Source organism: Oryctolagus cuniculus, chromosome 4 (assembly GCF_964237555.1).
Source record: "Oryctolagus cuniculus chromosome 4, mOryCun1.1, whole genome shotgun sequence".
In the NCBI taxonomy this organism is placed as follows: Eukaryota; Metazoa; Chordata; class Mammalia; order Lagomorpha; family Leporidae; genus Oryctolagus; species Oryctolagus cuniculus.
In genome coordinates, this window is record NC_091435.1 from 113,009,958 (window position 1) to 113,022,214 (window position 12,257).

Here is a 12,257-nt window from a genome sequence, read left to right on the forward strand (position 1 = left end):
TGCATGCCACACAGACCTATATTAGTAGAAAGCTAGATTCAAGAGCCAGAGCTGGGAATCGGCATCCATACACTCTGATACCAGATATTGGCATCTTAGCCGGTATCTTAACTACTACACCAAACATGTTCCACAACCATGGATTTCTAGGGCTGGTGTTGTGGAATAGCCCAAATGAGTACCAGTTAGAGTCCTGACTGCTCTACTTCTGATCCAACTCCCTGCTAAAGCACCTGGAAAGACAGAAGAAAATTGCCCTACCATGCATGTGGCAGACCTGGATGGCATTCCAAGCTTTTGACTTCAGTTGACCATGCCATGTGTTATGTCAGGAATCAACCAGTGGATGGAAGGTCTCTGTCTGTCTCTGTCTCACCCCCTCTTTCTGTAACTCTGCCTTACAAATAAATAAATAAATCTTTAAAAACAATGCTTATCTAATAAATATAATGTCTAATTGTGTCATGGCCTACTCTTCCAATATCCATCACCACTGTTTTGTTACAGATTCCCTCACTATCTTAAAATGGCAGTGATACTATCATTCTTATCTTAGAAGCCTAGAGAGTGACCAAATAGTATGTCTTATTCACAGAAGTTGTCATATTTTGGGTGTGAGGAAGCATTCCCACATGATTTGGGGAAAAACTGCCCATCTACCCTAAGCCTTTGGATGGCAAAGCTTCCTTAAAAATCTCTGTAATTAATTCCCAATAATTTGTAACTCCTGCCATTGCACAAGGAAGCACTGCTTCACCATCTTTCTCATCTCCCTTAAGTGTGGGCAGTGTTTGGTAACTCGCTTCCAGAGAAAAATTAACTGTACAGTGGTCACTGTAAACTTTTATTATTATAAACTTGGCAAATACCCTTGGCCAGGTAGTCAAGGTTACACCAACAGGGATGTGTCAGCTTGATAGCAAGAGACTTGTTAAGATGTGATGAGGGCAACACTTAACTTTCATTGCCTTCTTTCTAACAACCCATAGTCCCAATCAACTCATGAGAAAAATAATCAGATATACCCATGTTGACAAGCATGATGCCAAAAATCTGACAAGCATTCATCAAAATTGTCAAGGTCATAATAAATAAGAAAAGTCTGAGAAACTGCAATAGGTCAGAATAAGCTAAGGAGTTAGACAACTGGATATAATATTGACATTACAGAAAAAAAGAATTAAAAAAAAGGTGAAGTGTAGTTAATGGCAATGTACAACTATTAATTTCTTAGTCATGATAAATGATAATATACTAGCAGCAAAGAACAGTGAATGAATGGTATACCAGAACTCTGTATTATCAGCATGACTTTTCTGTAAATCTAAGACTATTATAAGTGAAAAGTTTAAACATACAAAAAATCAGTAAATAGATATTTAAAGCCATATAACTAGCATCTGGTATTTACCTTAGGAGAAATACATCGGTTTAATGTTGCTTATATTTTGAACCCTTTGGAGTTTGAGAGATGCAAGAAAAATACAACATAGAAAATATATTGATTACTATTATTTATTAGGCACATGACTGAACTTTCATTCACTATATGTCCGTTAAAACTATAGCAAAAATCCCATTTATGGAGGAGAAAATTGACACTGTGGGTAAAGGAAGCCTTTCATTGTCCCACGGCTATGAAATATGTAGCAGGATTAGGAATGATTTTGGGTAATGGGAGAGCAGTAAATGAGCGGGGCCAAAGAATGCAGGCAAGGGCATCAGAAGGAGGGGTAGTCCAAGGTCCCCATGCTGTCCATGATTCGAGGAAAATTAGTGTCTTCTGGCCTGGTGCTCCTAAGTTAAAAATAATGATTGCTGGCAACACAACTTTTAGCTGTTAAGATTGAATTCTATGACAGTGAATGTTAAATGTATTTGAGGTAATTTTCTATCTCCTGACAGAATTATATATAGCTATAAAATGATTTCACTCCCCATGTTTCTTTGATAAAAACCCTTTCTGTAGATTAAATCTAATCTAAAGTTTTCTTATAGATACATAAAAACAGCCTCAAACATACTGATAATCTTTGCACTTGGGGTTCCTTACCTATAAGTCAATGCCTAACATTGGATAAATAGTTTTTGAAATATAACCCTGATGCTTGGTTTTCATTAGCCTTGTAATTTACACACAGTACAAGGAAAGTGTGTATGTGTTTTTGCAAAAATTTCTTCTGCATAATGTTTTCTCTGTCCAGTTGCTATGGGGACAGGATCTTTGCATGATTGTATTCTTGATTTCTCGGGCTCTCACTCTTTTACATCATCACCTGGACATGAGGCATTTTATTCAAAGATATGGGCTTGATTGATATACACAAATGTCACTTATTAGGTGCTCAGAAGTAGGGCTATTTTTTTTTTGGTCAAAGTAACATACTAGCAGCCAGAAAGTATCTGTTCATCCTTGTGGTTCATATTTCATTTCATTATGAGTTATTTTCTTCCAGAGCTAGACCATCAGAAGACATAAATTTAGCTATGAATTATAAGGAAAGAAATACTTTTATAAAAAAAACACAGAAACCTTATTATGGCGAAGTTATACAACAATCATCCAGTAAGTAATGACTTGGTTATATTTTAATAGTTATTTTATAGATTGGTGTGAATAAGAGAAGTAACTATTATGTGTCAGGAATGCTCACATTTTTTATTATTACTGTTAGTTCTCTATAAACCAAATTTCTTAATGAAATAATTGCTATTGTTATTCCTAAATAAACATAAGTATAAAGTCCTGTGATCTCCATTGACAAAGGAGGAAAGTGAGGTCAGAGTCATTCAGCGGCTGGATGCCCCATCTCTGCACAGCATCTCATTGGCAGAGTCGGCTACGCCAGAAGCCTTGCAAGGTGCCTCTGTAGCTACCTAGATGGAGAGGATACCATGATATTAGTCCTTTCTCTATGTGCTTAAGAAATGAAGATGAATGAAAACCATTTTTTGTTCTCAGAAACCCCAAAGCCCTCGTTCATACCCTGTCCCTGTTAAAAGCCAGGGGTGGTACATAGCAGTTTATGTTTTCATAAGTCTGCCAGATGACTCAGGTGCCTGCTAAAGTCTTCGAACCACTGGCCCCACCCATGACTTGTTCTAAAGTAGGTATTAAATATGGATTCGTTTCCTTTTCCGAGGTATGGGGCCACCATGATGACAAAAGCACAGTTTCTACCATCACAGAACTAAGAATCAGAGAAACATGAAATTCTAAATTGAATTAAGCTTTTGTAGATTTCTATTTCATTCTCCAATTATCATATGAAGTAAAAAGAAAATTTTTTCACGTTGACCAAAACTTTGCTTTTCAGGGCATGATTAAAATAGATCCCCATCATCTTCTTGTGAGCTTAATAAATATAGTTATACCACTCTGGTTTATATTATAGAGGAATGAAAAAATACCTGCAAGTTCAAATGCTGAATGCTTTGTTAAGTGTTTCACATGGAAACACTGAAAAATAGAGATTCCATTTCACAAAGAACACATTTTCTAGTAGATAAAAGAGAAACTGGAGCTTTTCCAAAACAGTAGAATATTCATTTTCAAGGGAAAATAGCAGGAAAAAAAAAAACACAAAATAAATGAATGGGAAGCCTTGAGTTTCTTTTGGTCCCTTTGAATAAAAAGGACCATGGATTTATTTGAACAGCTGTGTTTATAGGGTTTGTTGATCATGGCAGCTGTACCAGCTGAGTACAGGAAGGTTACATGTAAAAAAGTTCACTTGAAAATGTGCTGGCTCTTTGCAAGGAGTAATGATATTGTACTCTTTCTTCCTATCCTCACCTAAATCTCGGCTTGTGAAGGTGCATTTCGGTCATTAAGCATCAGAGACCTAAAAGAACTGCCTGAGGTGCATAAACCTGCTTTGCTCCTGGACCCTGAGCAGTATTTCAGGGAAGAGCCACAGGAGGAGCACCCCCAAATCCCAGAGCTCCCATCACTTTCAGAAAGTAAGTCCTTAGCCATCACACGCCATCATCTGTCTCCATGAAACTCAATCAATTACAAAAAATAAAGTGGAAAGCAGGGAAATAACACATGCTTGCCTGGTAGGTTGCAGTGAAACGAAGTGTGGTTTGACTGTTAAGATTTATAGCTCTGCTGCTGATCTGGGCTTTCAGAAAGGAGAGCTAACAGGCTGGAACATGAAAGGGATATTTTTATTTTGCCACATTCTGGAGTCAGAATGCCATGAACGTGTATTACGAATCGCCATGGATGAGAACCTCTCCCCGCAAATAACCTTAGTTTTCAAAACTCGTACTAGAGAAAGAAGCATCACTGGCAAACCGGTCTTGTTCTTTCCCTGTGAAACACTATGAATAGAATAGGCCACTTAAAGTGTATTGTCTCAGAGGCTTCCAGCTGCAGCACCAGGCTTGATGTGATGAGAGGACAAGAGAACTTGGAATAATGTGAGTGAATGATCTCTGAAGATTTGGAAACAAGCTATTCAAAACAATGCTCTATTTTTCCGACTCTTCTTTCTTCAGTCTTGTGAGTCTCTGAGAATTTACAGAATGATTTCTGAATAAAAATCCTTCCCTTCAGAGAGCGATCCTCTGGGAGCAAAGGCATCACAACCTGATTCTCAGCGAAGCCCTTAGCAGGCATGTGACACTGCAGGGGAGCTCATTTAAAACAATTAATGAGAGGCACACGTGTTCATCTTGTCAGGGTTAGAACTACATGCCAGCCATCTGATAGCAGTGGTTTCTAAATTTTCTGAACCTTCTGCAAGGTTTCCACAGCATCTTTGAGAAATAGCTGTACTGACCCTCACGAGGGCTCACTGGCGGACTTTTCAGCCTCTCTTCTTTGCTTGGTCCTCTACAGAAAGGGGGAAGAGCTGGACAGCCCTGGTTGGCTTTTGCTTCACTTTGTTTTCTTTAATTCTACTTATAAGCTAAGTGCACCTGTCATTCCTCATCACCATAGTTTCCGTACTGATTATTGCAAATTCTTTTTACCTTTTCTTAGGATTGTTGCTAGATTTGTATTTACTTGCCTGCTCTTAGAATTTTCATCTATGGTTTCTGATTGTTTTCCATAAAAACAAGAAATCAACAAGGTTAGCATTCTTAGTACCTTTGTGTGCATCCAATGGGGCTCCAGACTATGATTCTATTATGGTGCTGTAGAATGATCCACCTCTCAGAATGGCTATCATGAGGACTCAGCTTGTCTTCCTGAGTCATTGTTGTGAAGAAAGAACTTATGGGGACAGCCACAAAGAAAATCCAGAGAGTAGGACAACATAAAAATAGTCCAGACCCAGATATACACTCGGGGGAAGCAAGATGGAGTATGGAATCAGAACTGAGGCAAGAAAAATAGGCAGCAGGGAGTATGTAAAAGCTGAGAGCAAGGAAGTAGGAACAAGACAAGAAAAGCAGAGCAGCAGATTCCCTCTCTGTGGTGAGAACCCTTGTTCACAGAAGGATCCCTTTGTATTCTGCAGCAGGAGGAAACCACTGATGGATTATTGTGGGCAGGGAGGAGGTATCTGTGTGTGTGTGTGTGTGTGTGTGTGTGTGTGTGTGTAGAGTGATAGTGGGGTGAAAATACCTAGAAGACTCAAATATTTTCCTAGATAATTTTATTTTTTAAGATTTATTTTATTTACTTGAAAGGTAGAGTTGAGAGAGAGAGACAAAGAGAGAGAGAGAGGGAGAGAGAGAGAGAGAGACAATGAGAGAGACAGAGAGAGAGAAAGGTCTTCTATTCGCTTGTTCACTGCCCAAATGGCTGTAGTGGCTAGGACTGGCCCAGGACAAAGCCAGGAGCCAGGAGATTCTTCTGGGTTGCCTATTTGGGTGCAGGGACCCAAGCACTTGGGTCATCTTCTGTTGCTTTCCCAGGCGCATAAGCAGGAAGCTGGATTGAAAGTCATACGGCCAGGACTTGAACAAGGACCGAAAGGGATGCAGGCACTGTAGCCGGTGGCTTAACCCACCACACCCAAGCATCAGTTCCCAAGATAATTTGTTTGAACCTGGATTTCTTCATATTATTTCCTCTATAATTTCCTCTATTTTACACAGTTTATGAGACTCTGTCTCAGGTTTATTTGTTAGAGCAGCACAGGAGGACAGTAGCCCCATGCATACAGCAGCCCAGGGGTCATACCAGTCCTTCTGCCCTTACATTGGCAGGCAAAGGCTGCTACTAGGGAGCCTTTGCAGGGGTCTGGGTACCTCTGGGAGGAACCTGAGCTGGAACTGGGGCTGCAGGTGTGGCTTGGGCCTGGACCTTGGCCTGGAATTTGATTTGGGACTGAGCCTTGGCTTGGCTTCAGCCTGGGCCTTGAGCTTGGTTTCAACCTGGGCCTTGGGCTTGCCTTTGCCTTTGATTTGAGCCTGGGCCTTGCCCTTGATTTGAGGCTCAGGCTTGGCCTTTGTCTTGGTTTGGCTGGGACAGCCTAAGACCCTTGGCAATGCAGGCACGAGCTTGCTTTCCAAGCTTGGGGTGGGCAAGGTAGGCAACTTCAAGCTTGTGACTGACACCCTTTGGGGTCGTGGTTTGACAAGGGCCTTGATAATTTCAACATCTGCACTCTTAGCCTTGGCGTTGTTAGCCTGCATCTTCTTTAGACCCTTCTTATGCTTCTTGGCAAAACGTGTGTTCCTCAGGAATTTGGACTACCCTTTAAGAGATTCATATCCTCACAGTTTTTAAAAGAGGTTTTCTTTCTTTTAAGAAGTTTATTTTTAATTTATTTGAAAAGGGGAAGAGAGAGAAAGAGACCCCACTGGTTCCCTTCTCAAATGCTCCAAACAACCAGAGTTGGGTCAAGCCAAAGCCGGGAGCCAGGAACTCTATGCAGATCTCCTATGTGGAGGCAGAGACCGCAGTAACTGAGCCAATATCTGCTGTTTCCTAGGTTGAACATTTGTAGGAAGCTGGGTCAGAGTGGAGGTGGACTCAGTCTCAGGCATTCCAATATGGGATGTGGATGTCCCACACAGGGCTTACCCCATTGTACCATAGTGCCAGCCCACCACTGTCTTCTTATTTTCCTTCTTCAGCTTTTCTTGTTTTGCCTTCCCCCTTCTTTTTATTATTTCTAAAGTTGTCTTCACTCACGTGCCTTCTCTGTAAGTGAGCATAGTTCTATCTTCTGAAAACTTCATAAGCTTGTGACAGAGACAACCGCAAACTACTGAGATGGTGACGTTTGACTCCACAGTTGAGTCTCTGTGAGTGCACTGAGGAAGAATCAGATTCCTTCTGGCTAGGGCATAGGAAAGATTTTAGAGCGAGGGTCACATCGGAGCTGGGACTTGAAGGATGAGTAAGAGTTCAAGGGTGAGGGAGGAGAGCAAAAAGTCAAGAGAAAGGATATTGAGAGAGGAAAGAAGTGTCAGAGATGAGGAAAAGGATTGCAACTTGGCCACAGGGAGAAACCTGGGATGTGAAGATTGCAAGTTGGCTGCACATGAGTAGAGGTAAAATGGAATGAGTTGGATTTGGAATGTGTTAGGTTTGAGGCACTGGTGTTCCATTTAGAAATAAAGATCTGCAGAATGGAGTAGGTTGTAACATACTCTACATGACATTATAGTGTTCCACTAGCAGCAGGTAAAATAATGTTTGCTTATTTATGCATTTAGCCTTTCCTAAGATAGATTGGGTGAATAGGTTGGCATCTGTGCTGGATACTGGAGACCCCAGAGATAACATGTAGAGGCCCAGCTTTCAAAAATGTTGAAGCCTGGGGTGGGGGGATATATAAGTCAACAAATAAATATGTTCTACAACAAAACTATGATAGATATGAGCACTGGGTACTAAGGGAATACATCGCAATTCAGAGGTGGCTTTCCTGATTATGCCTGAGCTAGGTATTGAAGTTTAAATTACTATTAGGCAGGTAAGATAAAGAGGGGTGCTATTGCTGGTAAAGGCATACCATTAGCAAATAAAAGATGGTGTGAGTGAGACAGTGTACTGAGGGAGCTATGTGCAGTTCCAATGGTTTGGTTCTAGAGAGTCCTCAGAGAAAGCTAAATTGGTAGAGGGCGGCCAGATCATGAAGCCTTCTAGTGTTCTTTGCTAATGACCTTGGCATTTATTTTATCATAAATAAGAAGCCATGGAAATATTTTAATAAATGATTCTGAGTAGTAGTTTTATCTCTTCGATTACTCCTTTTTCTTTTTAATCTCTTTATAGGATTCTCCCTCCAACTGCCCTGGAGGATAGGACACTCATCTCTTTGCTCTTCTCTCCTTGTTGTGGCACTAGGCCTCCAGCTGAGGCCATTTTCCTTCAGTCTCAAGAACACACCCCAGCATTTCTTATAAAGTAGGCCTGCTGGTGAATAATTTTCTCAGCTTTTATGTGTCTGGAAAATGCATTTATTTCAGTTTGACTTTGAATGGATATTTTCACTATGCTTAAAATTCTAGATGGTTGGGTTGGAAGGAATTTTTTTCCTTTCAATTTTTAAACAATAACACATTTCCTTGCTTCCACAGTGCCTGTTTAAAATCTCTTTCTTAATATTACTGAACCTGCTTATTCTGGCTGCTTTTAAGACTTTTCTATTTGTCTTGTTTTTCAAAAGCTTTACTGTGATGAGTGTAAACACAATTTATTGTGTATTTATATTGCTTGGGATTCATAGAAGTCCTTATTTGTATTTTTCTCCAATTTTGGACAATTCTCAGTTATTACCTTTTTCAGATATTGTTTCTGTCTCATTCCTAATTTCTCCTGTCCTTCTGGGATTGCAACTACACATATGCTAGACTGTTTAAAAATATCACAGATGTTTTTTATATGCTTCTCTTTTTTTTAACTCTCTAGGCTTCAGTTTTGGGTATTATATATTGACTTATCTTCAAGTTCACTAATCTTGTATTTTGCTCATCTGCTTTTAAATTGATCTAAGAAGTTCCCGATTTCATATTAAATATATATATATGTAAATAGTTGATATGAGTATATTGCTTTAGTTCTAGAATGCCACTCAAATATTTTTTATAGAAATCCTGGGTCTTAGTGGAAATTGCCAATGTTTTCTTCCATTATGTTCATCTTTTCTCTCTGTTGCCTTTAACATGACAGTATATCTGGATGATGTTCAGATCTGCTTCCAATATCTATAGTTTCCTCTTGGTTATTGCTTACATTTTACTGTTTCATTGAAAGTCCTGTAATTTTTCATTTTATGATAAAAAGTAGGAAATACCTATAGATACTGAAATTAGCACTATTTTCTTCCAGAGACAGTTTACTCTTTACTTAGTTGAGCAGGGAGGCTGATCACCTTAATCCACCCAGGAAGTGAGTGGGGTCAATGCTGAGGCTTTGTCTGTTCTGAGTTCAAATTTCTGATTCAGGCCTCATCATTAGAATATTTTCTACTACATACTGCCAGGCTACAGGAGACCCTGAATTTCCGCTCCAATCCTTAATCTTCCACACCATCCCAGGACTCAGAGAATTCTTGATGTTTCAAGATGTTCCAAGCTGTGGAACATCTTTCCATTTCCACATACAACACCAACTCATTTAGTCATCAATTTTTCAGAATTTACCTTCCTATAGAAGGTTCACTGTCTCTTAACCATATCCAAATTTGGAAACTAGGAATAAATAGTTGAAAATCTCAGCACATCATGGAAATGTGCTATCATCTCCGGAATTTTGGTGAATTTAATTTAGTTAGCTCTTTTTCTTCACAGCTCTCTTTTGGCTTTAAAAATATTACTTGCAACTTAGTTGTTTTTCTTTCCTTTTCAATCTGGTACAGTTCTAATGATGATGTGCCACTGTCTATTAAATTCTATCCAGAAACAGAATTCCTGTTGCAATGTTTAGAAAAGGAAAGTGACAATGAACAGATTTACACTTCAGAAAGCTTGCCGGAAACTGTGTGGCGGATGCATTGCAGTGGAGCTAGACTGAAGGTGGTATAGTATGATGGGAACTTATGTGCAGTCACCCCTCTGCTTTTGAATTGTTAGTCTGCCTATTCAGATCTAGATAATTCCTTAACTTACTAAGTCTCAGTCTCCTCATCTGTAAAATTGAGATAATGATATCTGTCTCTTGGAGTGGCATGGCTTAATTATAGCACAATGACTAGCACATACTAACTACTCACTAAATGATATCTATCATTATTTTCAAGGAAAAAAGACCCTAGTGAGGACATACCTAATTTGAGAAATGTTAAGGCAGTTAATGAAGTTTAAGTAATGTTGTGCCCTGATGATAGATGAATAAATATCAGCTTTCTAGCTTAGATAACCATGCCAAAGAAGAGATTATCACTGAGTAAGGAAATACAGGACAAGAATGGGTAACAGTTAGGAAGTAAGGTGAGTTTTCAGAGTTTTCAGGTGTCTATGGGACTTCTAGCAGGAAAAAAAAAATCCACATTTTCCCAAGTACCTAGCTTTAACAGGAAAGAAAGAGTGATAATTGAAGAAGTAAAGAATGGCATGTTTTAGGATTTGCTTTAAGTTCAAATATTTTTATATTGGATGTAATATGTGGACAATATAGAAAATTGGCTAGTAAGAGGTCAACAGAACTCTAAAGAATATAGGAACAGGACATCTGCAGAGCAGCCACTACTTCTAGATGTCACCCTCCAACCCTTTGATTTTCTCTTCCCCCCGCCCCTCTCCTTTCCCAGGGCCAAGATGCTGATATTGTTGGAGAGAGTTCTTCTACGACATATTACATTGCACGACCCCAAAGTCAGTGCAGCAACATCTTGCTAGAAATCCACCATCCTGGTGACAGGGTACCCTCAGCTGAGAACTGTCTCTCAGAACTCACCCTCAAGGGACTGCAGGGCAGGCTGTTCACAGGGAGCTGTGCAGGTGGCCCTCTGCTTGCCTTTGGGAATTTTATGGAAAAGCATCATGAGGAGGTGCCACATAGGTGGCACTCTGCCCACAGGGAGGCTGCTGGCTCTGGTTCTGGATACCTGCATTGCTGGAGTCTGCAGCTGGAGGAGCCATTGCAGGATCTTGGGATGGAAGTCAATCTGTGGAAGCCTAGTACTGGGGAAACTGCTATGCAGTAACATGAGGACAGGGCTCTTGGGTTCAAAAGAGACATCTATTCTTCTCCAATGTCCCTCTCGTGCCCTCTAGTAGTGGTAGAGCTCAACATTGCTCCAAATTGGTAAAGGAGAAATGTTTACAGGACTGCAATCCCATTGTCATAGCAGATATTGAAGACTGGATTTGGAGCTGGGAGGCAAGACACTGAGAATTGGCATATTCTCATCTCCTCTGTATCTGCACACCCTTTTCTCCACACCTGGTCCTTTTGGAACATTTTGTGGTCTTTGAAATCACATTCAATATCTCTACCAGGTTATAGGGTGGCAATGGCTATCCTTGGAAGCAAGGACCATGTACAAAAGAAATAAAACCTGGAAGCAAAGAAGGCATAAAAGTGAAATTTCAAGTATAAGATTGTCTTCAAGCCAAAGCTTACTACGTGCTAACTGTGTGCCCTTAGGTCTATCAATTTAAACACTCAATGCCTCCTTGTAACTAAAAATGGCTTCAAATTAGTTACCATCCTCATCATGTTGCTGTGAGCATTCAATGAGATAACCCATGTGAAGTCATGATACCGTGTGACTGGCATCTAGTAAGACTTTGAAAATGTTAGTTATTGATAGCATTTTCTTAATCACCTAAACTGCTCTATGATACAGGAATTATTGCCCTAACTTTCTACATGAAACATTTGTGGCATACAGAGTGTAAGTAACTTAAGTTCACATAGATAGCAAAGGATGGAGCATAGATGAAAACTCTAAAAGACTGATGCAGTTGCAGTTGTCCATGCTACAAATATTTCTAGAAGCAATCTCCCCTGATCAAAAAATGTGCAAATCATATTCCCTAGGCAGCCTATTCTTGTGCTCATTTCTAAAACCAACCATTTAAGTATAATATTTTCTATTTTTAACAATTTCACTTAAAATTCATCTCCTCTTCAGGAGAATGCTACCAAATTTAAAAAATGCTACTATAAAAGAACACTTAAAATCATAATCACCAACATTTTCCCTTCTCTTAGTTATTACTGGGTCTACCATAGCTCTTTTCACTGCATTTACCCATGTTCCTCCATCTCCATAATCACAGTGTGCTGAAGGTCATTTGGTAACTGTAGGATGAGAACCATTTTTTTCTGGACTTACTTTCAGTGCACTAACCTATCACTTTGGAACTTGGGACAGTTTTCAAACACTTCAATCCCC

The 12,257-nt window shown here is 39.7% G+C and overlaps 1 protein-coding gene across 1 annotated transcript in view; it reads left to right on the plus strand.

Annotated features, from left to right (window-relative positions):
• WDR49 (WD repeat domain 49) overlaps positions 1–12,257 on the plus strand; it is a 151,968-nt gene that overhangs the window by 119,493 nt on the left and 20,218 nt on the right. The window contains 2 exon segments of the mRNA XM_051818753.2: positions 2,457–2,566; positions 3,817–3,963. Coding sequence (XP_051674713.2) covers positions 2,457–2,566; positions 3,817–3,963 — 257 coding nt within the window.